At 47.3% G+C, this 18,687-nt stretch overlaps 2 protein-coding genes across 3 annotated transcripts in view; both read left to right on the forward strand.

The window, feature by feature from the left end:
• Window positions 1-2,000, forward strand: part of NUP160 (nucleoporin 160) — a 48,006-nt gene extending 46,006 nt beyond the window's left edge. Inside the window, exon 36 of the mRNA XM_056131804.1 lies at window positions 1,035-2,000. Coding sequence (XP_055987779.1) covers window positions 1,035-1,124 — 90 coding nt within the window. The 3' untranslated portion in view covers window positions 1,125-2,000. The remainder of the gene's footprint in view (window positions 1-1,034) is intronic.
• Window positions 2,001-8,392: 6,392 nt separating this feature from the next.
• Window positions 8,393-18,687, forward strand: part of FNBP4 (formin binding protein 4) — a 52,974-nt gene continuing 42,679 nt past the window's right edge. Inside the window, exons 1-4 of one of the 2 annotated variants that reach the window (XM_056131361.1) lie at window positions 8,393-8,817; window positions 10,522-10,617; window positions 16,912-17,048; window positions 17,435-17,621. In XM_056131361.1, coding sequence (XP_055987336.1) covers window positions 8,508-8,817; window positions 10,522-10,617; window positions 16,912-17,048; window positions 17,435-17,621 — 730 coding nt within the window. In that variant the 5' untranslated portion in view covers window positions 8,393-8,507. The remainder of the gene's footprint in view (window positions 8,818-10,521; window positions 10,618-16,911; window positions 17,049-17,434; window positions 17,622-18,687) is intronic. The other variant, XM_056131360.1, reaches the window with a different exon arrangement.

Consider the following 18,687-nt stretch of genomic DNA (forward strand, 5'->3'; position numbering starts at 1 on the left):
TTTTTAATTGGGGCCAGAGAATGCAGCAGGTGGGGTGTTTGCCTTGCACACAACCGATCCAGGTTCGATTTGCGGCATCCCATATGGTGCCCCACACAGCACCCTGAGGCAGAGCCAAGAGTAACCCCTGGGCATCACTGGGTATGGCCTCAAAACCAAAAATAATAGTAATCATCATCATCATCAAGGGCTAGACAGATAGTACAATCAGTAAAGCATTTGCCTTGCATGCGACTGACCTGGCTTCCATCCCTGGTATCCCGTAATGTCCCAAGTATGATCCCTTAGTGTAGAGCCAGGAGTAAACCCTGAGCACAGCCAGCTGTGGCCCAAAAAACAGAAAATTAAAGTAAATAAAATAGATACAGGTAGATATACTTATTGGTGTGTGTGGAGCCAATGAAGCGGCTCAGTGGTAAAGCCTGCACATGTATTGAAGCTTCAGTACTGCAAAAGGAGGGGGAAAACACTGGTGTGAGAAGGAAAATGAAATAAATAGAAATACTCCTATATGATATGCATATCTAGAAAATTAAGACTCCAAGTTTGGATGTGCTAGAAAGAGAGTACAATGGGTAGTTTACTTGCCTTACTTGCAGATAATCTGGGTTCTTACCCTAGCACCACATAATAGTCCCTGAACACAGTCGGGTGTGCCCTCTTCTCGCCCCCCAAATAAATAAGTAAATTCCAAGTTTGGGGAGATACATGATAGGATATTCTGGTTTTATTAGTAAAGTCACAAATTAAATAAAGATGAGGGAATCTGGTGATGTCAAGATGATCAGTAAAGGGGCTGGAACCACAGTGTAGCAGGTAGGGTGTTTGCTTTGCATGTGGCTAACCTGGGTTCGATCCCTGGCATTCCATATGGTCCCCAGAGCACTGCCAGGAGTGATTCCTGAGTGCAGAGCCAGGAGTAACCCCTAAAAACCACCAGGTGTGGCCCAAAAAAGGCAGAAAAATAGGTGATTTGTAACTTTAGTTTTTCTCTGTCTTTGAGCTATTCTCTAATCCTTTTCTTTTTCTTCCAGCTGTCGCAGAAAGTTCTTGACAAATTGGAAGACTACCAGCAAAAAGTTGATAAGGCAACCCGGGATTTATTATATCGCCGGAACTTGTGATCCAGATGATTGCCTGGCCTTTGTAACCATGTGGTGCCTCTTGGGGCTTCAGACTTCCCCCGTGGGAACCCTGTACTGCAGGCTGATTCTCCTGCCCATAAATGACTGGGACAGCAGGGACGTCGGGGAGTCGGCATTCTGTGGGAGCGATGACCACGAGGACAGGGGTGTCACTGGCCTTGTATTTGCTGGCAGTGCTAATACACTTGCTGGTTTTCAACCTTGGACTCAAACAGCTGCTTTTGTATATGATTCACAAGCTTTTTTAGAGTTTATATTTTTTTAAAGTTCCGAAGACATTCTTTATCTGCAAATTAAAACTCACCTTCACTTTCCTTACTAGCTCTGGTCGTGGGTTTGTTGTGGCTGATCACCCAAAGCTGTCACAACAAATCTTTTCATTCTGTCATGTCACTTTTTTGTATTTCAATGGAATTATTTTGGTCCAAAACTGACATGTATTTTCTGTATTGCAAACAGGCAAATGATTTTGCATACTCTTTGCATTATTTATTGTGGAGTTTTTGTAGGATATTCAATAAAGTATTCAGTCATTTGCCTAAATTAAGCCTAAAATGATGACCAGCTTGTCAAACAAATGCCTTACTTTGAATCTGATTCTGAGGCTAAAGTTAAGTAAACTCTTAGCTAAGAAAAAAATTGGAAATCCCTATCTGTAATTTTTAGAGTAAATTGTTAACTTCTATGATGTATGATAATCAAGCCGGACTTGATCAGACTGTCTAATAATGTATCGGGCCAAAACAGAAACTTGACTGGTCAGATTCAAAAGCATTCATGCCAACCAACTGGGGGGAGGTGAAAAAAATCTTGGATTTTATTCTGTATATTAAAGTTTATCTTTTAAGGAAATGATCTGGTTGTCTCGTGTATATATCCCTTGATCTGTTTTTCATAGCCCTAGGGGGCCCACACCTAGCAGTGTTTGGTCATTATGCCATGCTGGGAATCAAATCCAGGGCTCCTACATGCAGGCATATATCTTCTAGCTCTTTGACCTCTCTCTCGACCAATCTTTTTTTTTTTTTTAATGTAGAAGTACTGCTATTTATTCAACCACTGATTATCTGATTGAATTGAGCATGAACTCCACTCGACCAATCTTTTCTCCTTTTCTTCTGTCTACCTCACTTTTACTGTCAGACCAGAAGGTACCCCGGTTTTTTAAATTTCTCACACTTTGGATCTGCAACTTTTTATTTCCCCCAACATTCCCCCCATGTTTGTTTGAGCCACACCTGGCAGTGCTCGGATTTTTCCTGGCTCTACACTCAAGGATTACTCCAGTAGACTCATGGCCTAATGGGTTGCTGGGATCAAACCTATGCTGGTCATGTGCAAGGCAAGTGCCCTACCTGTTGTACTATGTACTGTCTCTGGACCCAAAGGACTAATTTTGGAGAAACATCAAGCTGCTGGGTTGTGCCAGATAGACCGGTCTTGGGACAAAGAACTCAAGGGCCTTCTTGGAAAGGGGAAGGGCTGATTCATTGCCCTGTCAAAAGGTTCCACAACCCATACCCACACCTGGCATCCTCTGACACGAACAGCTCAGCTCCACGACTTATCTCAAAGAGACGCCAAAGTGCTGACTTGTCCCAGCTCCACAGCTCCCGGAGCATGCAATCACATGGCTTCTCCAAGTTTCACAGCACTGACAGCTCAGTAGGAGTACAGCAAATCTGATGGGAAACTGCGTAGGCCACTAAGCTCGCTCTGGATGAAAACAGTAACACAGAAGGTTCACCTAGCACCAACCAGCTCAGTGAATCCTCAGACAATGACTTTGGTAACACCATTGTGCAATTTTTACAAGTTTTATTTTACTTGTCGTTTTTGATAATTCCATTTGCCATTTTGTTGTAAAAAGTAAAATAAAGGAAATTATTTTATGCCTGGGAAAGGGCAAGCTTGAGGGTGGGTAAGGAAAACAGGGAAGGGGCTGGAGCAATAGCACAGCGGGTAGGGTGTTCGCCTTGCACGTGGCCAACCCGGGTTCAATTCCCAGCATCCAATATGGTTCCCCTGAGTACCGCCAGGGATGATTCCTGAGTGCAGAGCCAAGAGTAACCCCTGTGCATCACCAGGTATGACCCAAAAAGAAAACAAAAAACAGGGAAGGTCATACTGGTGGTGGAATTGGTGTTGGAACATTGATTGCCTGAAACAACTTTCTAATGAACAACCTTGTGAATCATGGTATTTAAATAAAGTTTCAAACATTTTAGGGCCAGAGAGTAGGGTGGGTAGAGCACTTACTTGCCTTGCATGCTGCTGACTTTGGGGTTCAACTTCCAGCACCACAGAGCACCTCCAGGAGTGATCCCTGATATAGTGCCAGGAGTAACCCTTGGTGTGGTCTAAACTCTAAAACAAAGTTTCCAACTTTTTTTTTTCTTTTTTGAGCCACACCTGATGACACTCAGGGGTTAAAACTTCTGCACTCAGTAATTACTCCTGGTGGTGCTCAGGAGACCATATGGGATGCTGGGGATTGAACCCCTGTGCAAGGCAAACGCCCTCTCTACTGTGCTATCACCCTGGCCCCAACTTTTCTTTTGGTTGTATGGCAAGTAAGACTCTTATCTTGCATGCCACCTGAGCAGGTTCAATCCCCAGAACCACATGTGGTCTCCAAACCCCACCTGCTGCAATCACTGAGCACAAAGCCTAAAGGCCTGAGTGCAGCTAAATGTGATTTCCCTTCCCATCCCCCCACATAAAAAAGGAGCTGACTGAGTCTGGGACAGGACTGGTGAGGAAATGGTTTTGCAGGTTGGAACTGGAAAAAAGGATGGAGGATGACCGGGGGCAGGTAGATGGGGTGTCCAAACACCATTGAGTTGAAGTTGGAGACAGGCACCCTGCAGAAAGGTTTTTCTTAAGGGTGGAGTGGGTGGAAGATGAACTCAGGGTGCCATACATGCTGGGTTTGTGCTTTGCACTGAGCTCTGGCCCCATTCCTGAAAATGGAATGTTTTTATAGTCAGAAAGAGGGTGAGACGAGGTTGTTACTTCATCCAAATGTGTGGTTGCTTGCTGCTTGAAAATCAAAACTTGAGAATCTAGAGTTAGTGTAAGAATGGGTTTGCTCAGGGGCCTGGGATGTGGCTTCGGTACAGTCCTAGCATGCTTGTGACACTGAGTTTGATCCCTGACAAATGGTGGCTCGCTCCCACATCTGAACCACGAGGGACCCCAAGATCAAGCAACACTGTATTCTGGGTCTGAGCCCCAGGTTAATGAATTTACTGTTTCCCCTGAAAATAAATCTTACATCAGGTTGGGGCTTAGGACTTGGGGTTCCTGTAAGCTATCTGGGAAAGTAGACTAGAATTGAAAAATGGGTAGTGAGTGGATTAGGGAATTTGAGGGAACATCTGATTGGCTTCTGGAATTCTTAAATCATGGGAGAAGGAGCTGGAGCGATAGTAGAGCTGGTAGGGCGTTTGCCTTGCACGTGGCTGACCTGGGGTCAATTCCCAGTATCCCATATGGTTCCCTAAGCATCGCCAGGAGTAATTCCTGAGTGCAAAGCCAGGAGTAACCCCTGTGCATTGCCAGGTTGACCCAAAAAGAAAAAAAAATCACAGGAGCAGACACGATGAGCCATTCCTCTTCCTCGAACAGGGACCTCTACAGTCAGGCCTGAGGCTGTGTGTGGTGTGTGCAGGTCTGTATCAGTGCTTTTCTAGTCCGCTGGTCCATTTATCATTAAACACACAATGCTTGGGAACATCACTCAGTCCCATAAGCCAGAGAGATCGTACAGCAGGTAGGGAGGGTTCTTGTTTTGCACATGACACAGGTTAGATCCTCAGCACTATATAGTCCCCCATGCTTGCCAGGAGCGAGCCCTTAGCACTGAAGGGTGTGGCCCCAAAACAAAAACAAACAGGACTGGGGAGAGATCTGAAGTGTATGCTTTGCATGTAGAGTCACAGGTGCAATCCCCGGTAATTGCATGCTCTCCCAAGCAGTGTACCGGGAGCAGCTGGCCCAACTCCTTCCCACGCTCCCCCCAAAATGTATGGTATGGGTAAAGAGACGGCTCAGGGGATGGAACACATGCATTGGTCTCAATTCCCCAGCACCAGCAGAAGTAACAGAGACTTGGACATGCAGGACGGTCTTGAAATCCTACATGATCTCCCACACCAGCCGCTGGAACGGCAGCTGGCGGATCTTGAGTAGAGCGTATTGGGTCGGTACTTCTTCACACCGCCTTGGCTGGCACGCTCTTGCGGGCCACCCTGGTGGTCAGCTGCTTGCGGGGTGCCTTCCTGCCTGTTGACTTGAGCGCTATCTGCTTCGTCGGAGCCCTTTTGTTCTTTCCAACTCAGATAGAGACTCCTTCAGGGTTAGGGAAATGAGACCCATTTTAGCTACTGCTGTTGGCATATTTGGTACATAACGGATGGCTTGCCAGGGTCTATCTGCCATGCGGGCCGGATACCCTCGGTAGCTTACAGGGCTCGAGGGGGCGGGGAGGAGGGGTTGGGGGATGGAGGTTTTGGGGGCAATCCCTGCAGGTGTTCCCAGTCTATCGAATGTAAGCTCCTGGTGACCAGCCTGCTGTAACAATCTGTACAGGTCAGGTGTAAGGTAAAGGTAAAGGCCCTCCCGTTGATCATCGATTTGCTCGAGCGGGCCCAGTAACGTCTCCATTGGAGACTTTGTTGTTACTGTGTCTGGCATATCGAATACTCTCGGTAGCTTGCCGGGCTCTCCGAGAGGGGCGGAGGAATCGAACTCGGGTCGGCCATGTTGGCCGCTTGTAAGGCGAACGCCCTACCCGCTGTGCTATCGCTCCAGCAGGTCAGGTGTATGCAAGACAAATGTTCTCAGAGGGAATGCCCTGCCACAGAGCCAGGGGGAATGGGGGGTTGGAGGGATACTGGCATCAGTGGTGGTGGAAAATGGGCACTGGTGGAGGGACGGGTACTCGATCATTGTATAATTGAAACCAAAGCACAAAAATTTGTAAGTCTACAACTGTACCTCATGGTGTTTCACTAATAAAAATTAAAAAAAAAAAGACAAATGTTTTCCCTATCCTTCGTAGTATCACTTCAGCTCTGATCTTGTCTTTTATTATTTTTTTAAAAATTGAGTCATTGTGAGATAGAACCCTTACAAGTTGATCATGATTAGACTTCAGTCATACAGAGTACCACCATCCCTTCACCAGTGTACATTTCCCAGCAAAGCCCCTGCCCCGTCCCCTGTCCCCCCATCTTATCTTTTTTTTTTTTTTTTTGCTTTTTGGGTCACACCGGTCGATGCACAGGGCTTACTCCTGGCTCTGCACTCAGGAGTTACTCCTGGCAGTGCTCAGGGGACCATATGGGATGCTGGGAATCAAACCCGGGTCGGCCGCGTGCAAGGCAACCGCTCTACCAGCGGTGCTCTCTCTCCAGCCCCCCCCATCTTATCTTTAAAGCTACTGTACTGTGTCCCAAACACTACCAACAAAAATTCACTGTAGAGAGAGAAGTTAAGGCCCATGCCTAACATTAGCTATCCCTAGTTCATTCCGTCATAACCTGGAGCAACCCTTGAACCCAGAACTGCAAGTAGCTACTGAGCACCACCAGATATAGCCTCTAAAAACAACGTAAAAAATCTGAGTGCTAGATAGCACAGCGGGTAGGGCGGTTGCCTAGCACTCCTCACCCTGTATGGTCCAAAGTCCGCCAGGCGTAATTCCTGAGCAGTTAGGAATAAGCCCTGAGCACTGCCGTAACTCCCAAACGAAAATAATCTAGGGCAATTTAAAAAGAGTCCTCAAAGTTAATTTAGAGAGATGGGTAAAGCTCTAGACTCAGCTCTGAGACCTACAGGTTAAAAAAGGTACTTGGTGGGGCCAGATAGGATGGCGGGTAGGACAGTTCCCTGAACATGGCTGGCCTGGATTCCATCCCCAACACCCCATACGGTCCCCTAAACCCCACTAGGATGATCCCTGGGTAGAGTCAGAAGAAAGATCTGAGCAATGCTGGTTGTGGCACAAAAGGAAAAAGAAAAAGGAAGAAAGGGAGTAAAGAATTTGTTGAACAATGAAAATAATTTCTTCTGGGAAGTGGTGGGCAGGAGAGAGGTTAGGGCCTTGCTGATCCCCAACCTGGATTCCATTCCTGACACAAGGTGTCCCGAGTATTCCGCCCCTTCCCCCCTCCCCCCCAAGCACCACTAGGTGTGGCCCTGAAGACCCCAAGCACTTCAGGAATTCCCTTGTGGTCCTGACATTGCAGGGCCCGTGGAGGACTGAATCCTGGGGTCAGCAGCTTATTGCAGACCTGGCTGGCCGCATCCCTTGAGCAACACTTAGGAGCCTTCCTCCCCCCGCCTCGCCCCAAATATTTAACAATATTTAACGCAGTGCAGAAGCTATTCCTGGAGGAGTAAAGCTCGAAGAGCTGCAAGGGCACCTGCCTTCACCTGGCCAAGTCGTGTTGGGTCGCCAGAAAGACACATGGGCCCCCGAGTACCACGAAGAGAGATGCCTGAGTGCAGAGCCGGGAGAGTAAAACCTTGGGTCCCAGGTGCTCGTTATGGCCCCAAACACCAAGATACAAATAACAACAAAAACAAAAATTCCCCCTTAACCGAACCCAACCCAAAACCCAAACGGTGAGGCGGCCAGTGTCCAGACTGGAAAAGTTCATGGATTCTAACCGAACAATTATTTTCTCATCTCGCCTGTCGAAAGGTCCTGCGATTGTCCCTCCACCCCTCCCCCCGCCCCCGCCGCCCATCAGGTGCTCAAAAATGTAACCGATGGCATCTTTGTGCTCCGTAAGAAAAAGAAATTTTTTTTACAAAAGCATAAACCACGTTCCACGCTACCAAGCAATTTAGTAAGGGTAAAAAGTGAGGACAGGGAACAGGTCCCGAGACGATGACGAATAAGGAGCCAAGAACAGGTACAAAATGGAGGACGACGCGGGTAAAGAAAAGACTCCGCGGCAAACCGTAAGGGTGGGGCCGGAAGTCACGGCCACCTCGCTCGGACTTCAGGCCCTCGGCGCTATTGGCGCGAGCCTGACTCCGCTTTTTCTTTCCCATTGGCTACTGGCTCCTTCAACGGGTCCAAAGCGACCAATCATCTGGCTTCGTGGGCAAAGCCCGCCCTTGGGGTGTGCTGGGGAGGAAGCGCGGCGAGCCGCGCGGAGCGCACGGCGCTTGCGCGGGCGCGCGGCACCGCCCTCCCCGCCCCCCCCACCCCCCGCCGCCGGTTAGAAGCGGATCCTGTCTCTCAGAGGCGGTATCGCGATGTATGAATATTGATTACGCAGCGCCCGCGCGCAGTGCCCGCCCCTCTGGGCTGCTCGACGCTCGTGGCTCGCGCCCAGGCTCGCGATGGGGAAGAAGTCCCGGGCGGTACCCGGCCGCAGGCCTATCTTGCAGCTCTCTCCGCCGGGGCCTCGCAGCAGCACGCCGGGTCGGGACCCGGAGCCGGAACCCGACCCCGAACCGGACTCGACGGCGGCGCCGGTCGTGCCGGCGCCCAGTCAGCCGGCCCCGGCCCCGGCGGCGGCGGCGGCCGTGGCCGTGGCGGTGGCTGCTGCACCGCCCGCGGCCCCCGCGGCGCCCGCGCCGGCGCTCACGACCACGACGACGCCCGCGGTGCCTGCCGCCGCGGCCCCCGACGACGCGCCTGCAGTGGAAGGTGAGGGGACGCGGCCCTGAGGCGGGGCGAGAGGCACTCGAGCGCGGGCTCGCTGAGGCCTAGGCCTCCGGGTGGGCGCCGGGGAGGGAGACAGAGCACGGGGAGGGCGGCGGCGGCGCCATCGCCATCTCTCTCTCTGGTGCAGGTGTTGTCGGTCCCGGGCGCCCAAGTGTCTTCCTCCCCACCCCCCGTTCCCTTCAACGACCACGCTGGCCGGGAGAGCGTTTCCGCCGAGGAAACGGGCCTTTCGTTTCCTTTAAAAAAAAAAATCTTATTTCTTATTTCCCCTTTCGTTTTTGCTGGTACTCTGTCGGTCCTCTCAAGAAGGAAGCGAACCGTGGGTTTTTTTTTTTTAATTTATTTTTAATTCTGGCCAAAGCGTGAGTTGCCCCCGTGGCCTGCCCCCCTCCCCCAGAAGGCAGGTAATCGGCGCGATTTCTAGAGACGTGGAGCTCGTGTGTGTGTGTGTGTGTGTGTGACGTGGAGCTCGTGTGTGTGTCGCGCTCTCCTCAGACGTGGAGCTCGTGTGTATGTGTGTGTGTTTTGGAGACGTGGAGCTCGTGTGTGTGTGTCGCGCTCTCCTCAGAGTGAGCCTCTGGCTTTTTTGTGTGTGTGTTGGAGACGTGGAGCTCGTGTGTGTGTCGCGCTCTCCTCAGAGTGAGCCTCTGGCTGTGTGTGTGTGTGTGTGTGTGTGTGTGTGTGTGTGTGTGTGTTGGAGACGTGGAGCTCGTGTGTGTCGCGCTCTCCTCAGAGTGAGCCTGTGTGTGTGTGTGTGTGTGTGTGTGTCTGTGTCTGTGTCTGTGTGTCTGGAGACGTGGAGCTCGTGTGTGTGTGTGTGTGTGTGTGTCGCGCTCTCCCCAGAGTGAGCCTCTGGCTTAGCCACCACCATTTCAGTTTCAGGCGTTAAAGGAATTGAAATCAAACCTACTATAACAGCAAAAAAAAAAAAAAAACCATCTCTCGGGGAGGTGGCCTAGCGGGAGAGCACGTGGCTTGGCTGGCTGGAGACGTGGTGGGTTCGATCTCCCAATACTGCAGAAAAGAAACCAAAAAAAAAAAAGCCCTAAAGCAACCTCAGAAAACCCACCTCGATTCGTTGTTCCTGCGGGGGGCGGGGGACAAGAAAAAACGGCGCTGAATTGCTACAGCTGTGCTTGTTTCTTGGCCTTGAAGACGTGGAGGGGTGTGGGTGCCCGCATATTTTGAATGGGGGTGGGGGAGAGGTGCTGGCGATCTCGAATTTTTTACGTTTGGTTGCGGGGGAGGGCACACCCGGTGGTGCTTAGGTCTTACTCCTGACTCTGTGCTCACAGAACTCTTAACAGAGGGGCGCGTGGACCCTAGGGGAGGGGAGGGTCGAACTTGGTTGCCCACGGGCAAAACCGTCACCTTACTTTGACTCAGACCCTTCTCAGTGTGCTTCAGGCGAAGGGAGGGCACACCCAGTGGTGCTCAGGGTTTACTCCTAGTTCTGTGCTCTGGGATCGAACCCGGGTGCAAGGCAAACGCTCTGCCTGTTATTTATTATCCCTCTGGCTCTCCATGTACCTTCTTTGCAGTAGAAGGCAGGTGGAAGGTGGTGCACTATGCTTATTTATCCTTTTCTGACTTTAAATAATGAAACTACGGGCTTTACAAGGTCATCACAGATTTGCCACCTGCTTTCAGTGGTCCTGTCTGACTTTTTTTTTTTAACAAATTCAGATGAACAGGAAGTGGTGGTTGTGGAGGCTCCCAGAGTTGTTCCGACCCCTCCTAAACCAGTCATGACTGCCAGACCCACAGCTGTTAAAGCAACAGGTATGCTTTTAAAAACCTTTTCTAGAGTATTTTATTTGGGTGTTGAATGGTTCGCTGTTAATTTGTATTTCATCAAATGGAGATTTAAGATTTTTCTGTTATTGAGAGCATGTTTTATAGATAAAATACTTTCACTTTTCTCTATTATTACTACTGTTTTGGGTTTTGTGCCACACCCAGCAGTGCTGTGGGTGTCCTTCAGACTTTGCATTCTGGGATCACTTTCTGGCGTGCTGGGGGTTGGGGGTGTCTAACCCATGCTGGGGGTGTAACCTGCATCAGCCCTAATGCAAGGTAAGTAAGCACCTTGTCCATACTAGTATCTCTCTGGGCCTCTCTGATACTGTGTTGAACTTAATTTTATAAATTTTTACAACTTGGTATTTTAAGGGCACCGTGTGTGTGTGTGTGTGTGTGTGTGTGTGTGTGTGTGTGTGTGTACGTACACGCGCTCTCAGGCTTCCTACTGAGTCTGATCCCCAGCACCTCATGGTCCCCTCAGGCACTGGCAGGAGTGATCAAAACTTGATCATTCATCCTCCACATGCAAGGAAAGTGCTGTACATTTTTCCTTATAGTTTTAATGTACTTTTTTTATTACTTGGCTTATTAAACACACCAGATTCTTCCTCACATGTTAAGTAAAATGTGTTTGGCTTCCAAATCCCATTAATGGTGGTCAGGAGTTACTCCGGACTCTGCTCAGTAGTTACTTCTGGCAGTGTTTCCCGGGCACCTTGTAAGTAAATACTGGAAACGGCCTCCTGCCTGCACAGCATGAGCTCAGCCCATTGAGCTATCCCAAGCATATCTAGTGTTCTTACACTAAAAATACAGTGGTTTATGCACATAAAATTAAAGGGAAATACCAGTAGGCTCTATTCAATTAAATAGGCTACTGTGATAATATTACACATTTTCTAAAAAGGGGTACATAATGAATATAGATGAACATCACAAGTTCGTGAATCATCAGAAATTGCACACAAGTGCTTCTAGGACAGGTTTTATCAGGGGTTTTTTGCGGGGGGGGGGGGGGGCTGTTTGTTTTTGGGCTGCACTTGGCAATGCTTAGGGGTTACTCCTTGTTCTGGATCACTCCTGGCTGTGCTCCGGGGGCTGTGGGGAATTGAACCCGATTCTTGGGATCCAACCCAGGTCCGCTGTGAGCTTTACTATTGCTGGCCCTCTATAACTTTTATAATTGTTGTTATTTGGGTTTTTGGGTCATACCCGGCGATGCTTAGGATTACTCCTGGCGCTACACTCAGGAATTACTCTTGGCAGTGCTTGGGGAACCATGTGGGATGACGGGGATTGAACCTAGGATCCAAGGCAAGCATCCTACATGCTATACTATGGCTCCAGCCCAGCTTTTATTGTTTTGATTAATTTCTATGACTGAAATTCTTAAAAACACTATACATTCAAATTACTTTATGAGGGAATGGTAATTACGTTGTGTATAAGACACCGCTGTTTGAAACTTCCAGGGAAGATTTTTCTTGACTGGGGCCCACAGGTCTTTGCATGCAGCCACAAAGGTACATGTCACAACCAGAACCACCAAACGTGACCCCTGACGAGTACTGTAGGGTGTGACCCCCACAAAAAGAGTCCATAATCGAATTAGCTGATTTGCAGTTTGTGTGGCACCACTCATTAAAGCTAAGTATACTGAGGTTTGAGGAGTCAGCACTCCTCAGAAAAAGATCCCAAAGGACATTGGCCCTGAAGAAGGGCTTTGCTTCTCTGTAGCAGCACCATCTCTGTAGAGACTACAGCATGGTCCGCTAAGGATTTTGTTTATATTTTTAGTATTAAACAGTTTTATGTAGTATTGCAAGCACTTGTTTTCATGCCATTCCTTTTCATCGTAAGCAGCTGAATTTTCAGAGGTGTAATTGGAGCTTGCATGTATTTTGACTTATTTTTACCATTGGTTTTTTTCCTTTCAGCATTATTCTTGTAATCCTTTAATGATCTGCTTAATCTTATAATATTGCATCAGGTTCTGTGATGTAATTTATGAACTTTTGAGAGCATGAGTTGTTTACAGCAATTAGTTATTTGAATAAAGCTAACTGATTAGGTGCTTGCCTTGCATGCAGCTAACCCAGGTTAGCATGGTCAGAGGTGACCCCTGAGCCCAGAGCGGAGAATAAGCTCTGAGTACTGCCTGGCATGATCCCCAACTAAATGAAATAGCTGTTATAAGTTTTGTGAGCCCCTCCTCTGCAAATTTGTGTGTGTGTATACATATATATATAAATATAAAATGTGCTATGAATCAAAAGCAAGAAAACATTTAAAGATAGAATTATTTTGCTAAAAGAAATGAAGGTTTTTTGGTTGTTTTGTGTTTGTTTGGGGGCCCCTCCTGGTGGTGCTCAGGGCTTACTTCTGCCTCTGTACTCTGATGTCACTCCTGGTGGTGCTGGGCACGGGGTGGGGGGGGGAACACATGAGGTGCCAGTGATTGAACCCGGGTCGGCCAAATTCAAGGCAAAGTGCCTGCCTGATGTACTATATCTGGTTCCAAAATGTTTTGCAGCTCCAGAGACATAGTACAGCTGGTGAGGCACTTGCAGTGCACAAAGGTGACGCAGGTTTGATCCTTGGCACCATATAATGGTCTCCTGAGCACTTGGGGTGTGGCCCAAAAACTAAGGGAAAAGTAGAGATATTAGCGCTGGAGACAGGGCATGAGGAAGAACTCATGCATTTTATGCAGTCGGCATTTTATGATCCCCTGAACTCTGCAGGGTGGTCCCACCTGCTGTGGCCCCAAAACTACACACATAAAAAGATACTACAAATTCCAAGGAAAAATGTTTTCTGATTGTTCCGGTGGGCATACCAGAGGTTTTCCTGACTCTGCACAAGGATCAATCTTGGCATTATTCCAAGACTACATGAGGTGCCAAGTTCTTGCTGTGTGCAAGTGTTCTGCTCTATTGTCTCTCTGACCCTGACAAAAAGGTTTTATTATTAATTATGGTGTCTAATTAACATACTAAGTAGGCCTATGCTGCCAAATGTTAGATTTGTTTTTATTTATTACTGTCTATAGTAGGTGCTCGGAAGAAGTTTGCTATGTAGTCTTGTGAAACCAGTTCCCTAGGAGATTCAGGACCTGGGGAATTAATTGCTCCTACTTGGGTCTTCTCCTCCCCCCCCCCCCCCCTTGTTTTTGGGCCACACCCAGCTGTGCTCACTTAACTTTTGGCTCTGCTCTCGGATCACTCATGGTGGGGCTCAGGGAACCATGTAGAATGCTGGGAATGAACCCAGGTTTGCAAAGCAAATCCCCTTCCACACTAAAATTGCTTCAGCCCCCGTGTTGGGAATTTTGTAATCAGAATTTTTGTTTTTGGACCACACACACAGAGTGATGCTTAGGTGTTACTCCTGTCTCTGCACTCGGGAATCACTCGTACTGCTCAGGGGAATAAACGGGATGCCAGGATCGAGTCTGTGTAAGCTGCAGACAAGGCAAAGCGCTTTACCTGTTGTACTATTTTTCTGGCCCCTGTAATCAGAATTTCATGGAGCGCACCTGGCAAGAATGTTTTACCAAGGATGTAGTATTCACATAGTATTAAAGCTTATGAAGTGGATGATTATATCTGTGATGGTTTCTAAGCGAGCAGCTTTTAAATAGGAACATAGATTTCCAGAGCAGAGAAATAGATTAAGCATGTGCTTTCATTGCATGCCAGATACCCAGTTTCAATCTCGAGAGCTGTGTCCCAACACAACCCTGCTCCCCACATTTTCCATCCTCTTTAAAAAATAAAAATGGGCCGGAACGATAGTACAGAGGGTAGGGCGTTTGCATTGCACACAGCCAGTCCAGGTTAAGTCCCCACCATCCCATATGGTTCCCCAAGCACCCACCACCAGGAGTAACCCCGGAGCATTGCTTGGTGTGACCCAAAGAGCTAAATAAATAAATAAATAAATAAAATATGAGTGGCTGCATCCTGACATACAGCATTATCTTTACTTTTGTCGGTCTATGCTTAAAAGGCTATTTAAGCCCTGAGTGCTGCCATGTGTGACCCTAATCCCCAGCATGGGAACGAAATGATCACATAACTCAACCTAACAACTTGAGTTTACTCAACCTAACAACTTGAGTTTGAAGAAAATATTGATGACTCGTTCTAGCTGGAGTTTCTGAGTTAGGCAGTTCTGTCCAGCCATGCTCTTGGGGCTACCCTTGGCTGAGAATCACAGCCCCATTGGTGCCTGATTGAACTGGGGTTTGCTGAGTGCAGAAGTAAGCTCCTATTCCTTGCACTATCACTGTAGCCCCTGAACCTGGATTTACTGCATTGTGGAGCATGCATTCTAGCCCTCTGAACCATTTCTTCGATCCTGTAACAAGTTAGTTTATATTTTGAGATTTTTTGTTTTGAAGATACATCTAGTGGTGATCTGTGGTTGCTCCAGAAATGCTGGGGAAATGAATCATGTATTGCTAGTGATTGAGCCCAGATCTTTGAAGAACGATGAGCCTTCTGAGCTATGTCATTGGTCCTGGCTTTAGCAGTTTGAATTCCATATACTTTTTCATGGGATGGGGGGCGGGAGGGCTCATACTGGCAGTACTCAAGGGCTTCTTGAGTGACTGGGGACCATTTGGGGTACCAGGGATTGAAACACAGACAGCTGTGTGCAGGGCAAGCATCCTACCCACTGTACTTTTTTGTAGTTGGGCCACACCTGGTGATGCTTAGGGCTTACTCTTAGCTCTGCTCTCAGATCATTCCTGGCAGGCATCAGATCTAAGCTGGCAGTGTCCCAGGCAAATGCTGTACCCATTGTACTATTTCCTGCCCCTAACCTTTCTTGTCACTTGTTGATTGAGAAATATTAATTAGGAAACAATTTTGTTTTCAATTTTGAAAACGTTTCATAAGCTAATTCCTAATTTTATTTTCCTTCTCTCCTTTCTCTGGCATTTTCTCATTTTTCTGCCCCAAGCAGACACCAAGCTGTCCAGTGGGGAGGAGGTTCCCTCTTTTACCACAGTCTCTTCCTCTGCCTGGTGGCAGCCTTGTTTTATTTAAATACATAAATTCTATAATCATGATATGATAGAGCTCTGTAAAGGTGCAGGAGTCACCATGCATCGCCCAAGATCGGATCCAGGTCTCTTGCATACAAAGCATACGCACCAGCTCTTTGAGCTATCTCCCTGCCTCTGCTAAATAACTCAAGTTTTGTTTTGTTTTTTCTTTTTGGGTCATACCCAATGATGCACAGGGGCTACTCCTGGCTAATACACTCAGGAATCACTCCTGGCAGTGCTCAGGGGACCATATGGGGAGCTGGTAATTGAACCCGGGTTGGCCACGTGCATGGCAAATGCCCTATCCACTGTGCTGTTGCTCCAGCCCCTCAAGTTGTTTTTGTTTTGTGTTTTCCCCCACCCCCGCCGCCCCCATATGCTTTAAGAGTATGAGCTTGATGGGATGCGAGATACGTTTTGAAAGTAGACTATTGACCAAACATGATGGCTACTCAATACCTCTATTGCAAACTACAACACCCTAAAGGAAAGAGAGAGCAAAAAAGAATGCCCTGCCACAGAGGCAGAGTGGGTGGGGGGAGGGCTACTGGGATCATTGGTGGTGGAGAATGGGCACTGTTGAAGGATGAGTACTCGATCATTGTATAACTGAAACCCTAGCACGGAAGTTTGTAAGTCTACAACTGTGCCTCATGGGGTTTTTCACGTAAAAAAAAAAGTTATGAGCTTGAATGATTGTGGATTTTGAGAGGTATCTATGCTAGTTGACTATATTAATGTTTACATAACATAATTTGTACCTCTGTGATTGTTCATTAATGAACAACAAAAATAATCTCAGGGGTTACTTTTGACTGTGCACTCAGGAATTACTCCTGGCACTGTTTCAGGGATTATGTGGGATACCTCAGATCACACCCCAGGATGACTGCATGCAAGCAAGTGTCTTACCTACAGTGCCTATGAAAAAAATCAAAAGCAGACACTTTGCATGGCCACATGCAAGGCGAGGGGCTGTATCTCCTGAAATAACTCTCAAAAACCATGTTATATTTTCTCAAATACTTGGTGCAATAGACTGGTATTATTGTTAGTGTTTATTTTTTTGTTTGGTGTTTGAGGGTTATAATTGGCAGTGAGCTTGGGAAATATATATAGTGCCAGGAATCAGACCAGGGTCTGCTGTGTTTGAGGGAAACATCTTGATCCCTGTACTATCTCCAGTCCCTGATTGTTTATCATTTTGTTTCTAGGAGGTCTGTGTTTACTTGGTGCATATGCTGACAGTGATGATGAAGAGAGTGATGTTTCAGAAAAACCAGCACAACCCAAAGAGGCTAATGGAAACCAGTCAACAGATATTGATAGTACATTGGCCAACTTCCTAGCGGTTAGTGATACTTTTGTTTGGGGTTTTAGACTCTTTTGTTTACGTGACATAAATAAGTTTGAAATATGCCATTTGTTGCTTTTATGCACTCTTGTATACCCACCACCAAATGATTGGTATTTTCTGTGAGATTTGTTATTAAGACTATTCTAGTACTTGGATCTCAGAGTTACTTGTCTTTTCCCTTTCCTTGATCTCCCTCTGCCTCTCTCTACCACCCACCCCCTGCTTTAAGATGAAGAGAGAAATGGAGAATAGGATTTGAGGATCTTGTAATTTAGAAGATGAGAGTTTTGCTTTAAGAAACTGAGAACTAAGTGAAGTATTTAAAGTGGTGTATCCTCATCTTGATGTGACTAAGATGCACTTATTATTTCATTCTGAAGGAGATTGATGCTATAACAGCTCCTCAGCCTTCAGCTCCTGTAGGAGCTTCTGCTCCGCCTCCAACACCACCTCGACCAGAGCCAAAGGAATCAGCAGCCTCTGCCCTTTCTGCCACCACATCAAATGGAACGGACACAGCTCAGGCAGCGGTGTGGCAGTATGATACGCAGTGCTCTTTGGCAGGAGGTAAGCTTAATCTTTTGATATTTAGTGTTGAAATTTTAGTCTTAAAAATCTTAGCTCTTTGGGTTATTCTTGTATTTTTTATTTTAGTATGTTTTGAGGCTACACCTAACAGGACTCATAGGTTTCTCCTAGCTCTCTGGCACTGATGCTGTTCCATAGGTACTTGGAACTCTGTGATGCCCAGGATCAAACACAGACTTCCAGCATCCAGAGCATGCTCTCAGCCCTTAGATAGAGTTCGTGGGTTTTTGCTTTGTTTGGGGGCCATACCCAGTGGAAACCAGGGCTTATTCCTAACTCTTGATCAGAGATCATTACCGCTGGTGCACAGGGAGCCATATGTGGTCCTAGGGATTGAATCCAGGTCAGCTGTTCAATTGCATGCAAGGCAAATGCCCAGTGCCTGCTTTACTATATCTCTAGCCCTTTTTGATATTTGTATGAGTTTCACATCGCTGGTACCCAGGGTACCAGGTGGTGCTGGGGATTGAACCCTAGAGCCTTGGGCATGAATGGCATGTGTTCTATACCTTTGAGCTCTCTGACACCTCGCTTGTTTTAGTTTTAGGTGGGTGTTTTTGTTTTGATTTTGTTGTTTTTTGGTTTGGGACCACACCCTGCAGTGCTTACAGGCTATGCTCAAGGAACTGTATGTGCTATAAGGACTCAAATTGAGATTGGGTGCATGCAAGGCAAGTGCCTTAACTTCTGTACTATCTCTCAGGCCTTCAAACCTCTTTTAAAATCTATTGAGTGTTGGGCACTTGCCTTGTAGCTGATGCAGTTTCAATCCCTGCCACCCTATATGGTCCTTAGAGCCCACCAGGAGTGATACTTGTGAGTCAGAAGTAAGCCCTGAATACCAATAGGTGTGGCCCAAAAGCAAACCAACAAAAAAGTCTGTTGGGTTCAGAATGTATTTTTGCGTTTTAGTTTGGGCTATACCCAGTAGAGCATGGGCTTCTCCTGACTTCAGTGCAGGGATCATACAGTGCTAGGGGTCAAACTGGGGCCTTTTGCATGCAAAGTATGTGCTCCAGCACATTGCTATCTTCCCAGTCTGGGA

This window comes from Sorex fumeus, unplaced genomic scaffold, assembly GCF_029834395.1.
Source record: "Sorex fumeus unplaced genomic scaffold, SorFum_2.1 ptg000007l, whole genome shotgun sequence".
Lineage (NCBI taxonomy): Eukaryota > Metazoa > Chordata > Mammalia > Eulipotyphla > Soricidae > Sorex > Sorex fumeus.